The following is a 20954-nucleotide window of genomic DNA, read 5'->3' as shown; positions in this document are numbered from 1 at the left end:
ATGACTCTGCATTCCTGCAGAAAATTTCCTTGATATTTCACAGACCACTTTGAGTGTCTCGACAGCTGTTGCTCTGCAGCACAAATTTCTATGCTTCTGTCCGTACAATCTACCTTACTCCCAAATAAGTTGGCTATTTGTTTGCATAGTTTACTGGCCCAGTAGTCAGGGCACGCCCCGACACGCCTCCAAGCCCCAGTCCAGCAGTGGCAGTACCGAACAGCTGAACTGTAGCATTTTTTATTCGCAGAATTTTTGAGCTCCCTCTTGGGGTAATTTATGCAGGGGAAACCCTTCGGCCGTGGCCCGAGCATGCTTTTAATGCTATTTGCTTGCCATTTGGGCCAATAAATCATTTTGGTTCGCAGATAAGTAATTTTTTTCTCTCTTCGCTCGCTCTCTTTTTCAATGCTACCTTCTTCTTGGTTTCTGCTGCCGTTTGCAAAGGTTTCCCGTCTACGATTTTCGTTGGGTTTTCTTTTCCACCGTCTTCCGCCAGCCCGTCATGATTCATGACTTTACCATTTCTTGGCCGACACAATTGTAGCGGGAATCTGGAAAATCTGTATCGGTCCTGGCCCTGGCCCTGGCCTTCTGCTGCTTTCCAGGAAGCTCTCTTCTATGTATTGGCCTTTATCGATGCTCTGCAGTTATGCCAAAATTCATCATCAAAATTGGTTATGTGTGACCCTGGGACTGGGAACATCGTAAGCAAAAGTATTTCTGAAATGAAAATGCCAGTCTGTCTTGGGATGATCGAGAATTCTTCTCAGAAACCTTTTGGGGATCTCTTCCTTTTCGAAACAATTAATTAGTAAGATAAACTATTCCCAATATGTACATATGTATGCATGTACATAGCATCAGAGTGGACAACTTAAGGAACACATACGTGCATCCAGTTGATTTGATTGGTTCCTTTCCCCCAAAAAGTTTTCACATACTCGTTTATTCGTATATGATTTGGCTTGGCTGCCACGAGTAGTTTAATGATGTCACTTGGCGGTTGGCATCTCGATGCCGCCCACGGCAAAATACGCATTAATATTAATGTATTCTTCGGTGTCTGCTCCAAGTTGGCAATCAGGCGTTGTGTAGTTGCCAACACCTGTGCCCTCCATCCACGACAGCCCCAACCCAAACTAACACTGAATTTCCATATATAAATACATTCGAGTGTATAGTTGTGTATGAGCAAACACAAATTGTCTGTGGGCGTTGCAGGAGGAAAGCGGCTCATACTGACATTAGTCTGCTTGATTGAAATTTACGCCTGAAAGTTTTCCCCTGGAATCTGTGTCATGTTTGTGCCACCATCCAATGGCTGTCAAAGTACTTGAGTGGGCTGTGTTAATGGGATTGTTCATTTGGTGGAAAACTATTGGAAAATTGCTTGAAGCAGTCTACACGTAGGTCGTGTATCCGATAGTTCAAATGGGATGATCAGTTTTAGGAAAAATATCTGTGTTTCAAGGTCTGTATAGTATACATAGTTGTGCCTTTTTCTGCGCTTTATTCAGTCCCCTAAGATCAAGCATTGAGCGAAAAAAACGCCTCAGCAAAAGGTTTTTAAAATGTCTTCCAATACTTTAAGTCTTCAAATGAATGTAAAGAGGTAGTTTTTCATCTTTTCCTTTACCACTTTAGCGCTTTCTTATTTTCTACTTCTCTCAAATGTCAGCACCCTACTGTGCAAGTTTCGTGCCTTTCTGCTTGCCAAAAACTTAATGTTAACTTACATTTTCCAACTGGGTCTTATGAAAAACTCAATGTCAAGTTGACATCACTTGCAACTGTTGAACTGTCAGCAATAGCAACGAAACCGACATTAAAACAAGAGACTTTCAAGAGAAAAGGTGTGCAAATATTTTAAGGAAAATGCTGTTCACTGTTTTGGTTCGATTCCTATCATAGAACAGTTTTCTCTCACAACAGTCAGGGGGCCTCCATTGCAGCTTCTAGTTTCAGAATGGTTTAACTCTAAGCTAATTTAGTTGATGACTGAAAATTTGCTTAGTTGGGAATATATATTTATCCCCAATAAATTAAATATGTTTAAAAAAATTCATCATAATTAGCAAATCATGTTTTACCCAACCGCACACGTCTCCCTCCATATTGCTTTGCTAATTTCTACAACTTATTAAATGTTATTAATATTATGCCTGTTCTTGTTCTGCTTTGTTTCCTTTCCTCCATTCGGACGTGGGGTTTTGGTTTTTTTCGGCCCATGGTTTCCAGCACCATGGAGCTGGGGCACAGCTCTCGTTTCGGGGCTGCTTATTAATGAATGCTGTTATGTCTGGTCAGGGTCGGACCTCCACAATTAGTTGTTCTCTTTCTTATTTATTACATTTGCCGTCGAGGTCGCTATTTGTTCGACTGAGTATGGGGAAATAGCCAACCTCCTCCGCCCGTTCTGTTTGAGTCCCATAAAAGCTAACTGCCCCAGGCATTAAGTGTGTTCTCATTTGGTCCCGGGTCTGAGCCTTAATTAATATGAATTAATTTTAGTGTTAATTGCAAGTGGTTGGGAATGCATGCGAAAAACTTCTGTCTGGCCGTTCACTTACTCGTACACAAAATGAAAGTGCTTTGCACTGGGAAAAGTTTGTATATGGATGTAATTATTATACGAAAATGTTTAAATAGGCTAAAGACTGAAAGCTGAAAGAAAGCGTACTAATAACTAAAGGAAGTTCTTGGATTCATGCGCCGACCATTCTCTCACTTACTTAAGCGTCCAAAAAAGGAGCAATTTTTTGTGAACAACATCAATCACCTTCCATCACCATCTGGCATAAGGAAAGTTTGTTCGTTAAGTGCCGTAATTACCTTAGTTTGGAATGCGATTTGAACATTGTTCAGAAAAAAGCGATTGAAGTAATTTCGTTAATGACTTAATTAGACAATTAGTCAATTTTTCTTGCCACAAACGAGAAGAGAAATGCATACATATAGTCGTATTCTCGCAGTGTATTAATACAATTTTCCAAACGATGTTTATCAGTGGAAGGATCTGTTCTTGTTCTCAGAGAGCCAAAGAGAGAATAGAAGCAGGACTGAGAGTGGGAAAGATTATCAACAGCCATTATGGTCTTCGTTCTGGTTGTTTGCAGTAATTAATATTAAGTATACGCCACGTTTGACAGCTTTCGGTTGCTATCTGGCTAAAGAGCACTGAAAACATCACGTAGATAAATAGAGCCACTAAGACCCGATGTCAAAGAGCAGCTAAATCAAATTTCTCCCACAATTTTTTTGTCGGCTACTGCTGCTGCTTCTTCTGTGGCCAACAAGGTGGACGAGAGTAAATAATAAATAAATATTTGGAAAGCGTTTCGCTAACAGGACACGTCCAGGGAATTAACAATAGCGCAGGGGGGTGTGTGTGAGGTGTGGTCTTCCGCTAGACTGAAGGCAGCTGCTTTTTGGCCAAGACGTGCCCAAGTCCTCTTTTGGCTAAAGCGAAGGCTCAGCCGCGGCCAAAACTTTGGCCGACCATTAAAGTTTAAAGATGAAGGCGACAGCTTGCGAAACCGCAGAGGATTTGACCCCACGGAGGTTACACACAGCCCACAAATCCCTCTACCCCCCCCGAACTGCCTTGCCTCTTCATCCTAACTGAATGGTTCCATTCTTCATCCCTGTCTCTTGGCTGAGTAACCACATTGGAGGGGTTAGGAATTGGGATTGGGATTGGGCTTGCCATTGGAGGCATGAGCTGAGCCGAAGCCCGCATAGATTTACAATCAGCTGCTACTGCTGCTCTGCTTGGGCTTTGCCTCACTGGGCACTATGCCACAAATCATAAAAACGCATCCACACATGCATACACACACACGCACACACGCACACACACATACAGAGGGAAGCATATGCTCATATATACTCGTGTTAGTTCATCAGGCGGCCTCCTGTGGCCATGTGGCCTGCGTATACGTGATATTTTATGGGTCACTCGCTTCGCCATCGACCCTAAAACCCCGTAGATGTCCTGCGACTCGCTTTTCGTATCCCTCTGAGGCCGTAAAAGGCTACTCTTTTCGCCCCACCCTGGGAATGTCATGTTAGTCGTGTAAGTGTAATTCTAGCTCCAACTGTATCTCATTGCATTTGATTTACAGATAATCAGAGCGCGTAGATGTCGGTTCTTTTGTTTAACTTTCCTTATCCCTTCCCCCTATCCCACAAATCACTGATGGCACTTAAGGGGCGGGGAACCACTTCAGAGGCAAGTGAAAATAGGTCCTAAGTATTTAAGCAACTAGTAGAAAAGTGGAGGGAAACGCTGCCCTGATTAACATCTCTAAATAGATACTCAGAGGAGAATTCATATAGATATTTTGTACATACTTAGAGAAGAAGAACGAAGAGTGATTCAAAAGAGGGCTAAATTGTAGATCAATTTCATACGCATCTCAAATACTTTGAATATTCATTTAATCAACAAATTTTAGTTTTAGTCAAAACAAAAACAAAACTTTTCATTCCGTAATAAAGCACCGAATCAAGAAAGTTTTGCGTTCCTTAATTTCATGCTCAGTCGAGGTCCCTGGATTTCCATTGAAAAGAAAAATAAAATTGCATGGAAAAGCAATTCAATTACCAAAAATGGCAAACGTTTTCACACATCGTTAAATGCCCAAATGCATACAAAATTATTTTCCAAAATGAAGGCAACAAAAAATTGTTGTGAAATTCGTTCATCCCCAGGCGTCTCACAATAAAAACATTCCCCCAGATGACCCGAAAGTTGCATGAAAAAAGGTGAAACCACCCAAACACAACAAATTCCTGTTTGAGGAGCGTACAAGTGTCCAACAGATTTTCCACAGAATATTGCATCTGGAAATCTGCATGTGCAAAAAGGAGACTGAGACTCATCCTTTGATTAATATACGAGTGAGAGCATGATATATTTTAAAGCCCTTGCATTCAACAGAAAACATTCAATTATATATTACGTAGCGGTTTTTTCCCCCAGGTCTGAAGAATGTTCTCTGCTGAAAAGAACACGAGCTGAAAGCCAAACATTACACGAAAATTTTGTGTTGAAATTAAAAAAAGAAAAGAGGAGTGAGCGAGGACTTGATGTTGGAAATAAATTGAGCAAAATGGTGGCAGCTACTTAAGTGAAAATATTTTTGCGCTTGTAATAACTTGGCTGCTCTAACCACGGCCAGACCATACCCGACCAGGCCAGGACAGCCCTGAGCCATGGCAAAGGAGTGGCAAAAAGAGCAACACGAAAGGGACTTAAGTGCTGTGGCTTTGGCCTAGAGATGGGAGATGGCAGCTCTTAAATTCGTGTAGCTCTGGAGGGCTGGAGAACTCCTCAAAGGAATTGATATACGACGGAATACTCGTTTTGTCAACCCATCGCAAGATTAAATGGGTCAAAAGATACTTGGACTATTGCACCTTGGGCCGTATTTGAATGCTCTGAATACTAACTACTTAATAAAACCCCTGATTGAAGAAAATCTTGAATATGGGGGATATAATGTATTGAGGAAACGTGGTTCGCTACCCGTGAGTGCTGTGGCTATCCTGTAACGCTCTCATCGCCAAGTCAGGCCTCTTTGGACTTTGTGTTGCATTCATACGTTTTCGATTAAGCTCGTTCCTGGTCTACTTTTCCCGAAAAGAGAAGGAAGCGGAAATTTACACAAAGAAAGGATGTAGCACACGACCGCCTGTAAGACGGAATCGCAGCTGTAGTTGCAGAGCCCCAAAAGCGAACCAAGTGGGCTAAAATTGTAGCACGACTATGACTGACAGGCCATTAATTTTGGATTACCCAGTCAGGCACTACTCTGCGGCCAGGAGCCGTCGACAGGAGGCTCCACTCCACTCAACGCCACGATAGACGGAAAAATTGCACAAACTTGCAGCAGGCACTTGGACGAGGCTGTTAAACATTTCATAATACCTCGACACACTTTTTTGGTCGGTGGTCGTTAGCGTTAATGACAACATAAGTGGTCATGTATAATTTCTGAAAATTATAGCCCACCTATGCAACAAAATGCCAACAAAGAAGACCATTGCTCGATGCAGAAGTGGTGTCTGAAAAGGTTGAATCAGAACGTCATGAATGTGCTCTTACGATTCCAACTCAACCTCGCGATCTATTCGATGACTATTCTGGCACTTGCTTTAGTTTGCAAATTGTCTAAATTGAATAGATAAGTTAATAGGCTATCAATAAAAGTTAGATTATAGCTTGAATACCAGTCAAATTGAGAGTTGTCCTGACAACTGACAACAAATTGACAAATTGACTCGTATAAAAGGGTATCTCGCAGCTATCTGAACTTCAATTTCTATCTCGCCCAAGCTTTTTATTTAAGTCATCTACTTAGAGTAATTAATTGTATAACCATGCTTTAGAACCAATAACCTTTGAGGAGGTATTGAGAAATCAGTATCATTGTAGATGCCGCTACAAAGGCGTTAAGAAATCCAATTACCTAATAAGCCTTCTAAGGGCTGGCAAGCCAAGAGACCTAAAGTTTCCATGTCGCAGCAATAAAACTGTCGCCTCGAACTCTTTTCCTCTGTCAACGGGAGGGGGAGAGGTCCTCCCACCCTTTGAACCTCTCAGAAGCGATTTCAGAAAGATGTTAGCTCCAGCTCCAGCTTCAGCTGCACCACCTTTTCCCTCTGAATGAATTCAATTAAAGTAATTCAACTGATCTAATTTGGGCACCTTTGGAAGGCTTGCAAATAAATTTTCGTCTAATTAAGTAATGAATGCTCCAGAATCAGGAAGGAAGTATTTGCGTGGAGTTTGTGTATTCAAATGCCAAAGTTTCTTGTAAGTTGTGTCTGCTTCACCTCACTCCCCGAAAATACTTAAGTTCAACAAGAAGTAAATCATGCTCTGCTGTTTAGACACACACACTACATACACAAGGGTACATACATATATACTTAAGTACGGGTAGGTATGTGCATACGATGTATCTGGAAGCATGCGTCAAGCAGTGTATGTACAAATCTCGAGGCATAAATCACAATTTCTTAGCCATTAAGACGAGACCGCAGAGATTTGCGGCTCTTCTCAGCTCGATGATGAAGCGTCTTCGTCTTGGCCACAGTTCCGAGTCCTGACACCAGCTGCGACTGTGGCTGCCGACAGAGCCGGGTCTGGAAATGTAAAACTTGACACTGAGCCAAAAATCCAAAGAAAACAAACAAAAATGAGTCTTTAAGGAAGTTGAGCATGAATCAGGAATGAAGTCTGGAAAATATTTGATTTGCTTATTAAAGATTTGAATACGCATACATTTTTGAAACGTTTGATCAAGAAAATATATAATATCATTTTAGACAAAAATATGGACTAAATCGGAAAGTTGTGCTCATTTTCGATAGCCAGATCTCAACACAGTGAATTTGAGGGAAAGTTTCTTTAGAACCCACAGACTACCGCACTCTGGCCATATTTGATACCAGCTTCGATGTTTTTCTTCAAGATTGGAATCAGGCACTTCAAAGCCGCTTTTTCAAGATCATCCAGGCATGGAATTTCGAGATGCTCCTTGACACCTTGCGGTCCCAAAATTACCGGCGAGGCAAAGAATTTCGCTTCTGAGACATCCGATTCGCAAAAGGTGCACTCGACGACACCTTCGTCGCCGCCCTCCATCTTGATGCCCCTGATGAGGGAGTCCACAAAGCGAGCCCCAGAATAGGCCATCGATAGGGTGGCCGAGCCACGTCCAGCCTTGGCAATTACCACCTCCGTCCCGGCTTCTTGGATGCGATGGAACAGAGACAGTCGTTCAGCTTCATCACCGTCGAAAGGAGGATCGCACTGCGAGAGAACCGGAAGGATTGTGAGGCCAGCGTGGCCGCCAATCACGGGAATGGTGACCTCTTCCGGCTCCACTCCGATGCTCTCTCCAAGGAAGGTCTTGGAGCGGACTACATCGAGAGTGGTAACCCCGAAGAGACGCCTAGGGTCGTAAACTGCCTTAGACTTTAGGATCTCCGCAACAATTGGGACAATTGTATTTATCGGGTTCGTTATGAAGGCCAACAGAGCGCCGGGACAAGCCGTGCTCACGGCATTGGCTACTGCCACCGCGATGCTGGCATTCGCATCGAGTAGATCGGCACGGGTCATGCCCGGCTTGCGGGGCTTGCCCGCTGGCACTACCACAATGTCCGATCCCTTCAGGGCCAGAGCCAGCTTCTTTGGACCCTGGAAGTGCTGCACTACCGCCGATGTGTCAATGTGCGAGAGATCCGCTGCAATGCCCTTAACATTTTCCTGATCGTGGAGGACGAGAGTCTCTATGTGGGGATGGTGTTTTAGCAACAGCGACAGGGGTTGTCCTATGCCCCCAGCCGCCCCCACAACAGCGACCTTGAGAGTTCTTTGGCTTCCAGTGCTAGGAACGGCATCAGTTCGCTTCCTTTGATACGGATGCAGTTTCTGGGAGAGTTGTGTGCCCCATCGAAGGGTGAACATAGCCAGAAATGCAGATTAAATACAATATTAAATTACTGATTACGAATAATTTGTCACGAGAGCTTATTGAATTACTGAATTTATGAGAAGCTCTACTGAAAAATGCGAAATGTGAATGGAAAATCATGAATACATGATCGTTGCTATGACGAATACATAAAACATTTATGTCTAATTTTGCCCCTTCCTTTGAATGGATATTCCATTCACGTCAAGTGATTTTAGACGGTGTGGTTTTTATTATTAATTCAAACTTAATACAAGAGTGCAACTCATGTTTTTTTTTTATATTTTTAAAAATATATAGTATTCTTGAAATATCCTGCTTGAAGAGTAAATAGTTGGCTTTTATACAGTAGCACAAATTCTATTTTTTTATTCCATCCAGACCTGATCATCGCAAAAACTTAATTTTGAAATGTTTCTTAAGAAATTCAAGGCAAAGATAGTCCCTTCGAGCTCTTCCTGGTGGCTGATGGCACGCACCGCCTTCAAGGTCGCCGTTGTGGGTGCTGGCGGCGGAATAGGGCAGCCACTGTCACTACTCCTGCGCCAGATTGAGGGGATCGACGAGCTTGCTCTGCACGATCTGCGTGGCACGAAGGGTGTCGCCGCCGATACTGGACATATCTCCGAGCAGGGAACAGTAAGCGGCTACGTGGGCAACGAGCAGCTCGTGCCGGCATTGCAGGGGGCCAATTTAGTGGTGGTAACCGCCGGAATGCCACGCGTGCCGGGCATGACGCGTGACAGTCTGATGCAAGCTAACGGTGGCATAGCCATCACTGTGACCAGAGCTATGGCCTGCGCCTGTCCCGAGGCCCTGATTGCTATCACCACGAACCCCATTAACATTATTGTCCCGACTGCCGCTGAGGTTCTCAAGGAAGCCGGGGTCTTCAATCCGCGCCGCCTTTTCGGGGTAACCACATTGGATGTGGTGCGTTCCAGGAAGTTCATTGGTGACCACATGAACATCGATCCGGAGAAGGTGAATATCCCGGTGATCGGAGGCCACACGGGACCCACCATCCTACCGCTCTTCTCCCAGTGCCAGCCTGAGTTCAGGGGCGACACCGAAGACATCGAAAGACTGACGCATCGCATCAAGGAAGCCGGTACTGAAGTGGTTATGGCCAAGGGTGGTGCTGGTTCCGCCACTCTTTCCATGGCCTATGCCACTTCCTCTTTCGTGAAATCCCTGATTCGGGCTCACAACGGACAGGAGGGAATTATTGAATGCTCTTTTGTGGCATCATGTATGGAAAATGTCCCCTTCTTCGCCGGCCCCCTGGAACTGGGAAAGGAGGGCATCAAACGCTATCTAGAACTCCCCGATCTAAACGAATTCGAACAGAAGTCCCTGGATAAACTGCTGCCCATCCTGAAGAAAAATATCGAGGCCGGCATCAACTTTGCCAAAACGTTTGAGAAAAAATAAACCCAATATACTTAATATTTAAAGTACTATATATTTAATGTGTTCAATGTTTCTCATTGATTTTGTAAGCTCCCTTTCTGGCTTCTGGCTAAGCTTATAAAACTATTAGTAGGGAAAAGCCCAGGAGCTGTGCAGAAAGAGGACTGCTGGTCAGAGGGAGCGAAATGTTAAGTCAACAGGCAGAGCCAAAGACTTCGAACAGCATTGTGACGAAGCCAAGTAAAAATTCTTGGCACTCGCGGCGTGAAAAAAAAACGATATGGAACATCTCAGACAAATACAGGGTAGAGAATATAAATGAAATATGTGTTGGCAATTGCAGCCAGACAAATGATAAGAAAAACTTCACTTTGTTCAGATATTTTTGTATTGTTTGGTGGGAAGCATTTTGAGAATTTCCCTTTGGTTTCACTTTTACCAAAATGGCCACAAATAAATTCCGGCCAAAACATTCTTCTGCCCAGCAGTAAATTACATTTGCACTGAGACGCTTTCAGGTCTGAAACTGCTAACAAATTGCTTGGCCCCCCCATGAGCCCCAAGCGAAGGAAAACCGAAAGTAGGCAGCAATTTTCTTCACTTTATTTCACACTTTTCGCAGCACCACCCACCCCACCCACACACACACACAGCTCAAAAAAAACGAAGAACACATAAGGTGTGTCCATTTTATCTTGTTCAAAAAAAAAAAAAATAAAAAAATAAAGTGGGTGGAAAAACTTTCCTGCGACCCAGTTTCACTTTCACCAAGAGTTCACCTGTCCAAGTTTTAGTGAGTGAGTGAGTGAGAGTGTATCTGTGTGAGTAATTCAACTATTGCGGCTGCATTTGTTGCTGCCACCCAGCCTGACAACAAGATAAATTAAGGCAAAGCATTTTAGACAACAAGCTGGCCACACGCCCACCCACACTCATTCGTACAACGCGAATCCAGAAAATGTGTTTCCGAAACAGAAATGGGCAATGAAGTCAGTCTTGTGTTGGACACTTTTTCCAGCAAAGAGAAATTATTTTATAATTATATAAATTAATTTAATGAATAATTAGTAGGAAAAACTGAGAAAAATTCAGAATTTATCTTTAATATCTATATATTTTATTTATACTATTTTCGAGGGTTTTCGATGCACCATTGAAGGCATTTACTGCCCATGAAGTATCTGAGTATTTCTTCCTTCCATGTCCTTAGGATAGTCCCTACGAAGGGTATCTCATTCGCCCATTCCTTTTCCATTCCATTTTGAGATACTCATAAATCGTTGTTTTTGGGGCTCCGAGCAATTTTCCGGCATTTTGTGGCCATATATTTCATATGCAACTCTCTTCGTTTATGGGTTAACTAATTGCAGGCAAAAATGCAAGAAACATAAGCCAACCATTTTTGACCAAAACTATTTTTCCCCAAGTTTTCTATATGTACTACGTTTTCATGTTGCTTCTGTTTTGGCCACAAACTTTTTGTGGGTCAGGTCATGCCGAGTATTTACCTGAGCATCGAAAACTTTATTTATTAGCCAAAGTCATCTGGACTTGAGTCCAGTTTTGGCTGTTGATCTTTTCAGGCTTATTAAAAAAGTTATATGGCCCAAGTAGGAAATCATAATAAGTGCAAGTATAGCGAACCAATTTTTGTATTGGGGATTGCTATTCGGCCGTTTCTTAGGTGCAAGATATTTGCGTGAAAGTCTCCAATTGTTACGTGATTCCAGTACAAGACATAACTGAATAATATTTTATATTTCATGATGTCATATTGAGATTGCTGTAGAAATTTCGAATATTACGGAAATGTATCGAGTATCTTTTGATGTGGGATGACATACATACATATGCCTTATCTCTAATATGCATATGTATGTATAAGTATAATAAATTATATATGAAATACGAACGCTGAACGTGTAAGATTTATGCAGCAAACCCTTATGTCACTGGTAGAACTGAATCGGAGCAGACAGATTCCTCGCTTATCAAAACAAATAAATTCTCCCAGCTTAATGCACTCATCTATCTTAATTTAGCAGTTTAGAATGGCGAGGGGAAATAGGAGTGGAGCAATAATTTTTCACACTATTTTCATAGATCCTTATCAAAATGGGATGGCGGCTGGGACGAGAACCGGGTAACTGGGTAACCGGAAGTCCGAGCAGCTGTGCTTAAGTTGGCCAAAACGTTTAATTTCCATTGAGTTGCACATAAATTTCCCAACGGGCTGTAATTTTTGCCAAACCTTTTGTCGGGCGTAAACAAGCAAACAAAAGTTGCAGCTGGAAATTCGCCTTCGAATGCGAATTTATGGCCATGGTCCATGGCCCATGGCCCTTCACCTTTGGACCCAGTTTTTTTTTAGGGCAATTTATTTCGACTGTGGCCAAAACAAACACGTTAATTTCACAAATTAGCAGCATGTGTTGTTCCCTCTTACCGGGGCTTAATTAGTTAAAAAGGCCCGGCCAGTGGATCGATCCAACGTCCAACAGCTGGGAGCTGAATCGAGAATGGGCGCGCAACTTTACTTTATTTTTGCACTTGTCAGCGCTGGACAAAGGAGATGAATGTGGAATGGATTCGCTTTTGCCAAGTTCGGGACTAGACTCGACTCGACTCGACTCGACTGGATGTAGTGGCCCTTGGCTGTCGGAGCTCCATAAATTCTTGGAAAATCGTGCTGGATGCCAAAACTATTACTCACACTCCTCCATCACCATCAGAGTACCACCAATAGCTGCAGCACCACCACCGAAGGATAATTCAAATTGTCCATTACGCGCAGCTGCCTCACGATTTGAGTCGTTGAAAATTGGCCGAGTCGAGTCGCCCCGGCTGCCAAGTTTTTGAGAGTTGTTTGTCTTATCCATACCCTCTGAATATTGTCCATAAATTAAGCTTTTGAAATGGAATATCAACTTAATTTAAGTCAATCTAACCGAAGCTCGATCAATTTGCCATCGCTATTCTGCCATTCTGTCAGACATTTTCAATGAAATTCCGTGGCTAATTGCGAATCAACAGAAGCTCGATTAAAAGAAGAAACGAATGCCCGGCCAATCAATAAAAACAATTGAAAAGCAATCAGAGTTTAATTACCGCAACAAAACGTTGACGAGACGACGACCGAGACCGAGACGGAGGCGGAGACAGAGACAGAAAACCGTAAACAGAAAATCCCGCACAAGGAGCAGAGTCCCCAAACCATAAATCAATAGCGAGAGCAAACAAAACTCCCGAGAGACCCAGCTAGCGATTGGTGGGGCAAGTGCATACAAAGAAAGGGAGCATATGAGGCGCAACCAAGTAGACCACAAAATAACAGCAACAATAAAAGCTCGCATTACATAAAAGTACGAGGGCATGCTCATAAACAAGGAAGTAAACTGGCGACAAGTACAATACATAGAATACTTACAGGCATACATATATACAAATGTCTCCCGGTTCGTGCTTCCGCCGGAAATGAAGTGTAGAACGAGAGACTGGCACTGGCTGCTGCTATCAGCAGCGATAGACGGCACATAAAAGCCTGATGGCCAGTTCGAAGGCATCAGCATAACGAGCTTGACACAAATATAGACGAAATAAAAAAATCCAATGCTTTGGCGACAAGTTTAAGACTGCGAATGATCACTCCGATGGAAGTAGAAAACTTGGACAGACCACAACCATAGCTTCAGAAAATATAAATCAATTTTATCCATTAAATCCTAACGCGTATTAATTTTTATTTTAAATTGAACTATTATTTAACAGGACAAGTTTTCAAGCGAAAGCAGAGCAAGTGCCTGTTCCCAGGACTCGATTGAAAATTGCTCAATTAGGCCCTGAAGCATAGGTTTATAAAGGCCATTTCCGACCTGCAGCAAGTCAGTATAACTATCGAACAGGATGCAGTTGGAGGACTTGATGAGGTATCCGGACATTGCCTTCCGTTATTTCGGCATGGCACCCCGTTTCGAGTGGACCGCCCGGAGAACCGTGGCACCCAAGCAGACTGTGACCAGGCAGATCGTGTTTATGGTGGGATCCCTGTGCTTGGGCTATCAGAATCTGGGTATGATCATCTACTGGGTCCGGTTTAATAGTCAACAAAAGGAAATAAGTATGTACGTGGCAAAGATCGCGGAGATGGGCAGTGTGCTGGCGCTCATATTCGCAGGGTTCCTAAACATTTGGGCCTTGACGTCCAAGAGAGCCCAGATCGAAGCGGTGCTTGCCGAACTGCAGGAGATGTACCCCGAGCCCAGGCAGAGGCTTTACCGCATCCGACACTACAACGATCAGGCAGTAGGTTTAATGAAGTTCACGGTCAACTTCTACGTGGTCTTCATCATATACTACAACATCGCGCCACTTGTGCTTCTTCTATGCGAACACCTCATGGACTCGCAGGACATAAGCTACCGGGCCCAGAGCTACACGTGGTATCCCTGGCAGGTGTACGGCTCACCTCTCGGCTACTCGGCAGCCTATCTATGCCAGGCCATTGGCTCGATCCTCGGAGTGGGTTTCAGTATGTCTAGTCAGCAGTTGATCTGTCTCTTCACCACCCAACTTCAGCTGCATTTTGATGCCATGGCCAACCACCTAACTGCCATTGATGCAAAAGAGCCCACGGCGAATCAACAGCTCAGATCCCTGATCCTATACCACCGTCGCATACTCCGGCTTGGCGATCGAGTAAATCGCCTCTTTAACTTTACCTTCGTGGTCAGCCTAATCGTTTCGACCATCGCCATTTGCCTGACAAGCATTGCCACGATGTTGCTCGAATTGCACAAGGCCCTACTGTACATAAGTGGTCTAATCGCCTTTGTCTTCTATCACTTTTTAATATGCTACAGGGGCAGTGTGCTCACTTTGGCGGTAAGTACTGAATAACATTCTGAAGGAAACGGAATTTTTTTGACTGTTCGGTTTTCTTTCTGTATGACGGCACTTTTTCGCCAACTTTTAAAAATCCGTTATTCTATTATTCTTATTCTATTATCCCAAAAATATTAATTCTGGGTTGATGGCAATACTGAGTTGAGTTGTAGATTCAAACTGTTTTATTTTCAAATCTTATTCACTATATATAAGAAACTATAATCTCATTACAAACCAAGACCAACGCTAAGAAAAGAAGGGATGTGCGTAACTAGTTCCCACGCTCATCCCTTCTAATGACACCCACTTTATATATTGCTTATGGGATGGCCTGTGTCGGTTTCTGTTCCATGTTCATGAATATTCTGTGTGGCACTGTAATAAGATCCAAAATACAAGTTTTTCCTTTTCAATCAGAGGAAGAACTAATTGAGCTATTTGTTCTTAGAGGCATTAGATTCATTAGATTCCTTATGAAGTTCGTTGTTTCCTACTACATATGTATATACCTATCCTATACCAGAACTGCCCTTCATATGTGGCCCTTCTGTGCGAGCAATTCATAGACTCGCAGCGAATTAAATCGCACCTTTAACTTAACTATCCTTATCAGATTTATGGACTCCACCCTAACAGTAATAGAGTTTTATTGTATGTAGACTATTTAGATTATATCCTTGCTGGTAATTTTAATTCTGTGGACGATCTTTTTGATATCCGTTCCTGAAAATATGTTTAAAAGCTAGATTGAAGCATTTTCGCCCCGTAATGATGGAGTCTTGCTCATCCGCGACATTGTTGTATGATGGAACGCAATACAGGCTCATATTATGGCAGCCGAGTAAGCCCTCTCATTCCCCCAAAAAGATAGGGCACAGATAAGGTTGGGTTTTTTACAAGGTACTCAGAATTACAACAAATTGACTTGTGAATGCCGAATCAAAGGAATACCTAATAGCGCCAATTATCCAGTTGCGTGTTCTCAGGAGCTCCTCGCTGGGGCCTTCCATTTTGCTTTAGTTTCTTAAGAATATTCTTCAAAAAAGTCAGTTTAAGTGTCAAGCCAGTTATGATGTTGGAGGACTTTATGCAGTATCCTGACTCTACCTGCCAATGGATTCAATTCCGGAGATTCGAGTGGAGTGGACGGGGATCGTTGAGACCAAAAAAATCATTGATCAAAAGAATTATCTTTTTTGCTGGGCACCATCAATATGGCGTTCCATATGATGTCATATATGCTTATCGCACAGAGAGGGAGTCGAAGGACTCAATCATGTATGAGGCAGATCTATTCTCAGTGGGCAGTAGTCTGGGCTTCATCATGGAGGGCCTATGCATGATAGGGATGTTAATCTATTACAGACTCCAAATTGAGGAACTGCTGGAGCAACTGGAGGATCTTTTTGGCATCGTCCGAAAGAAAATCTATCGCCTTGGGCACTATGAGGAGTAGTGGCGTGTGATGAGAAAATCGTAAATCATATTTATAGTTTGCTGTACCGTCTACAATTTACAGTCAGTTCTGATCCTGTTTTACGAACCAACTGAGGCGCAGGCAGTGAGCTACCGGATACAGAGATTACCACTTGGTAGTTTGCTTCTATGGTCAACTTGGGCGCCATGATGACCAGCATGGAGCTGGAGCTTCACCTTGATGGTCTAGTTAGACAATTGGAAGAACTGGATGCTAAGCATCCGAGGGAAAAGGAAAAGCTCCGGTCGCTGATCTATTACCACAGTCGCATACTCCGCGTAGCGGACAATGTCAATCGCCTGTTCAACTTCAGCGTCTTCGTGAGCTTCTCCACCTCGAGCCTGTCTATGTGCTTCATGTTCATGTTCATGTGCTTCACCATGACAGTGCGCCAACTGGGTTCAGCTCTGAAGTACATGTTTGGGCTGGTCCTATTCCTTGTATACACATTTTCCATAAGCTACAATGGCATCTAGATCACAGAGGCGGTAAGTTAGATATAGTGGGAAGCGTTGATAATTTTTTTAAGTGGGATTTCGCCCTTGCCATATGATATTAGAATAGAATCAAAGCTTCCTTTTCTGAATACCAAATTATAGGAATAGCTAATGGCTCTCATTATCCAGTTAGGCAGTTGCATGTTCTCAGGACGTCATCGAAGGTCATGGCAGGCTGACCAATGTGACTGGTTTCCCAGTGCAGGGTTCTATAAAAGTCTTAATATTTCCATCCAGTCACAATTCAGTCCAGTCAGTTATGGTCTTTATAAGCATGCAGTTGGCAGATTTTATGCAGTACTCGGACCTTGGCTGCCAAGTGGCTCTGATACGAAGATACGGATGGAGTGGCAGACAATCACCGGGTGCGAAGCAGACGCTTATGAAAAAGGTTATCTTTGTACTGGGTGCCCTGAATATGAGCTGTTACTTTTTTTCATTCATCACCTACGGCTACCACATCGAACGGAAGACAAAGGAGCCGATTATTTACGTTGCAGAGCTTTCTGAAGTGGGTGGCATGCTTTGGTTCACCGTTCTGGGTATCTGCAATATGTACACGCTGCTGATCTATAGACCCCAGATTGAAGAACTCCTGGAAGGACTGGAGCAACTGTTTGCACCCGCTAGGCAGAGCCCGTACTGTACTCGCTACTTCTACGACGATTCAGCTCTTAAAATGAAGAGGTTAAGCATCAACTTTGTCTGTTCTGCAACCTACTACAACTTGCTGCCCCTTGTGAAGCTCCTAAGCGAACTACTGACGGAGTCGCAGCAAGTGAGTTACCAGGTACAGAGCAAGGCGTGGTATCCCTGGCAGGTCCATGGCTCAACTCTGGGCTTTTGGATCGCCTATGCTAGTCAGGCTTTTGCGTCTGTAATGAACCTGGGCATGATGATGGCCACTGAGTGTTTGGTTTTCGTCTGCACCGCCCAGCTGGAGCTACACTTTGATGGCCTGGCCAGGCGGCTGGAAGCCCTTGACGCCCGTGATCCCAGAGCGAAGGAACAGCTTCGAGCGCTGATCTCCTACCACACTCGGCTATTCAAAGTTGCGGACCGTGCCAATGGCATCTTTAACTGCACTTTCCTGATCAGCTACTGTGTGTCGTCGATTGCCGTGTGCAGTATGGGCTTTTCCATGATCATGTTCGACTTGGGTCTAGCTCTCAAATACATGGTGGGAATGTTTTTATTCATGATCTACACCTTTTGCATATGCCACAATGGCACTCAGGTCACAATGGCGGTAAGTGGGGTTTTCATAAGAACAGAACGATATACATCGTCCGGAATTTTTCGTTTTCAAATATTTATGTTGTTTTCAATATGCATGGATGATTGATATTTGCATCCCTCTGCGTTTTTAGAGTGACAAAGTGATGCCGGCTGCTTTCTACAACAACTGGTATGAGGGCGACCTTGTCTACAGGAAGATGTTGCTCATCCTAATGATGCGTTCTACTAAGTCCTATGTCTGGAAAACATACAACCTGGCACCTGTGTCCATTCAAACCTATATGGCTGTAAGTACTTACATATATATTATCTGATGTTGCTAGCGAACACACTTTCCAATCATTTTCAATTCAATAGACGCTGAAGTTTTCATATCAGATGTTTACCTGCGTGCGTTCTCTGAAATAGAATTTAGTATTCTTTTATATGCTATTATATGACTTTAATAAACTATTAACATATCCACACATACATACATTGTACATATTTTCAATTTGAAACAAAAGAGTTGACCCAAAAAATTTCACACTCAAAAAAACGAATCCAAACAATGGAAGCCCCAGCAATGGAAAATGAAGGAACGCAATATGAGACAGCATGAAAGACTAAAAAAATTGTTGGCTAGAGGGTACCTGGGAGTATAGGTAGATGTAGATGTGAAAGGAAGCCAACTGAGTGCCCGCTTCAATGCCTTTTGTGGGTAGCTAAGCAAACTTATTAAGGCCTGGGACTCAAGGGTCGGGGATGAGGGTGGCTAACAGGTGAGGGCCAGGGCCATCCTTGTTTCCATCCAACTTTTCATTTTGAAAATGCAAAAGCGTAAAATTAAGTTCTTTACAAAAATTGGTGGAATTATGTACAAGTCACTCGCCAGTCCTGGTCTGTCTTGTCTCCTGTCCTGACTGTCCATTCCTTCTTTCCTTCCTTCCTTCCTTCCAGCCATCCGTCGTCCCATATGCTTGGGCTGAGTGGCTGTGATGGGTGTGATTATCACATCGTTATCCAGGATCAGTGGCAACAGCGTTGCCATCGTGTTTTACCCACCTACCCATTTCTCAACCGCTCTCGAGCACTCCACCTCTCTGGATTTTCCTCCTTCCAGTTCTTCTCTCCATCGTCATCTGGAACGGACCCTTGTCCTTGTTTTATATAATAACATTTTAATTCCCTTAATACACGCTACGCTGGCCGCAAAGCCAAACAGAGGGAATGCCAGCCTGGGCGTTGTTACTTCCTTGCTTGTTTTTTTTGTACTCACAAAAGTGCCAACAGTTTCTTTTTGCTCCTTATTGCAGGATCGCAGCATCGTTTTATTATTTTAGTTAGTTTCTTTGTGCGTGCAAATCATTAATCATGAGCATAGCATATTTATTGTTTTGTTTCCGATGACAGCTTTTTGCTGGTCCCTGGATTTTGCTACATTCCCGGGAAAATCGCGAATGCTGCAGCCGAATTTAATATTTAAAGTGAGGAAAAGGAAAGTGTCTGACTATCGAAAGTTGCGGGATTTTAACACAGGTGATCTTAGATTAAATCCCACGTCACTGAATATCTGGGCTAATTATAATCAGGGCTTCATAGCTGACCAGCTCGGGAACATGAACAGCTCACAAAAGCATTTTTGGCAGTTAATTGAGACATTAGCCTAGACAACAGCCATGGTGTCTATGGAAGAAAGAGATTGTGAATTGCCCAATCATGCGGAACCGACTAGAGAGGCCTTAAAAGTCTCTGCCACCCCCACACACATCCCCAGTCAAATACTGGCCCCGACAATAGCCCACATAGAGCCGGAGTCGGAGCCGGGATGGAGGGAAACCTAGCCAGAGCAAAGCCCACACAAAATCGACAGTTTGTGTAAAAATTGACTTTGTCAGGCGGTGCGTCGGGGGGCGACCTGGGGGGAACTGCAGGGAACATCATTGCAGCCATTTGCCTGTTGTTTAACCAGGGCTGAGAACCCAGCCTCGTCCTGACCATAGCCATAGCCTTGATAAGTTTTTAGCAAACAAAGGAACCTCGTTACAGTTACATGGGTTTTGGGAATCGCCCTCCAAGGGAGAGTGTGTGAGAACTTACTGGACCCAACCGAAAGAAGCTGATGTCGGAGCTGAAGCTGCGATGTGCATTTAAAATTGCATACACAAAACACGAAAATCCCCCCAGCTGGATTGTTGGAGCAAGACCACAAAATGTACTCAAACAACATGTCTCAATTTCGTAGTTAAACTTTGTCTCACTCTCGTTCTGGAGGGCGGGCTCTGAGTATGGGTTTGGCTGTGGATGTGGCCTTGACAGAGTTACCCGTTGCCCAAAATGGTAATTGAAAATGTTGTGGTGAGGGGGGAAGGTTGACGTATCCTGTGATGTAGAAGACGATAGTTCATAATTGGCTTTGGCTTCGAATCGTTTAAAAGTTATGTACTACTAGACTTCCAAAAATAAGATATGTATGTAGATATTCCCGCAGATTAAAGCTTTACCTATTTTGAGAGTGAATAAATATAGTATTTCACTTCACTTTAGGCGGTTTGATAAATTTAAAGGTATCTTGAATATAAAGCTATTTATTTTTAAAATTTCATTCCTAGAGCTCGTGTCTGTCCCGCGATGTCCATCAATTACTTAGCCTTATCTGCCGGGGCCATATGGTGTCACCCAGAGACAGTGGACAAAAACCGAATAATAACAAAGAGAAGGCGAAATTTTTACACACAATTTAGACACATTCCCGCTCGTAGTTGGCACTGCCTGACCAGGGCTGGATCCATGTACGCCATGACGTGGCGTTGGAAAACAAAAGCATAAAAATGTACAAAAGTGGAAAGTGGAAAGCGGAAAGGGGAGGGGAAGGAAACGGGACGGACTCGAAAAAACCGACACTGCGGAAAACGTCATGAAATGCGATTTGTTGAAAATATGTTGGTAAGGCTTGAAAACGAGGAGAAAACA

General features: G+C 43.4%; 3 protein-coding genes across 3 annotated transcripts; 2 read left to right on the top strand and 1 right to left on the bottom strand.

The window, feature by feature from the left end:
• Positions 1-7250: 7250 nt before the first annotated feature.
• LOC4813462 (malate dehydrogenase, mitochondrial) lies at positions 7251-8595 on the bottom strand. The gene has a single exon (XM_001353462.4). The coding sequence runs from the start codon at positions 8483-8485 to the stop codon at positions 7421-7423; it is 1065 nt and encodes a 354-aa protein (XP_001353498.3). The 5' UTR covers positions 8486-8595; the 3' UTR covers positions 7251-7420.
• A 235-nt stretch (positions 8596-8830) lies between these two features.
• Positions 8831-9957, top strand: LOC4813696 (malate dehydrogenase, mitochondrial). The gene has a single exon (XM_001353461.4). The coding sequence runs from the start codon at positions 8904-8906 to the stop codon at positions 9924-9926; it is 1023 nt and encodes a 340-aa protein (XP_001353497.2). The 5' UTR covers positions 8831-8903; the 3' UTR covers positions 9927-9957.
• A 3851-nt stretch (positions 9958-13808) lies between these two features.
• Or69a (Odorant receptor 69a) lies at positions 13809-18410 on the top strand. The gene is made up of 4 exons (XM_002134877.3): positions 13809-14786; positions 17017-18012; positions 18134-18289; positions 18360-18410. Exons 1-4 carry the CDS (start codon positions 13809-13811, stop codon positions 18408-18410), a joined length of 2181 nt encoding a protein of 726 aa, XP_002134913.2.
• Positions 18411-20954: the final 2544 nt, after the last annotated feature.

This window comes from Drosophila pseudoobscura, chromosome X (assembly GCF_009870125.1).
Source record: "Drosophila pseudoobscura strain MV-25-SWS-2005 chromosome X, UCI_Dpse_MV25, whole genome shotgun sequence".
NCBI lineage: Eukaryota > Metazoa > Arthropoda > Insecta > Diptera > Drosophilidae > Drosophila > Drosophila pseudoobscura.
Note: the sequence above shows the minus strand (reverse complement) of the source record. Positions and strands in the feature narration are given on the sequence as shown.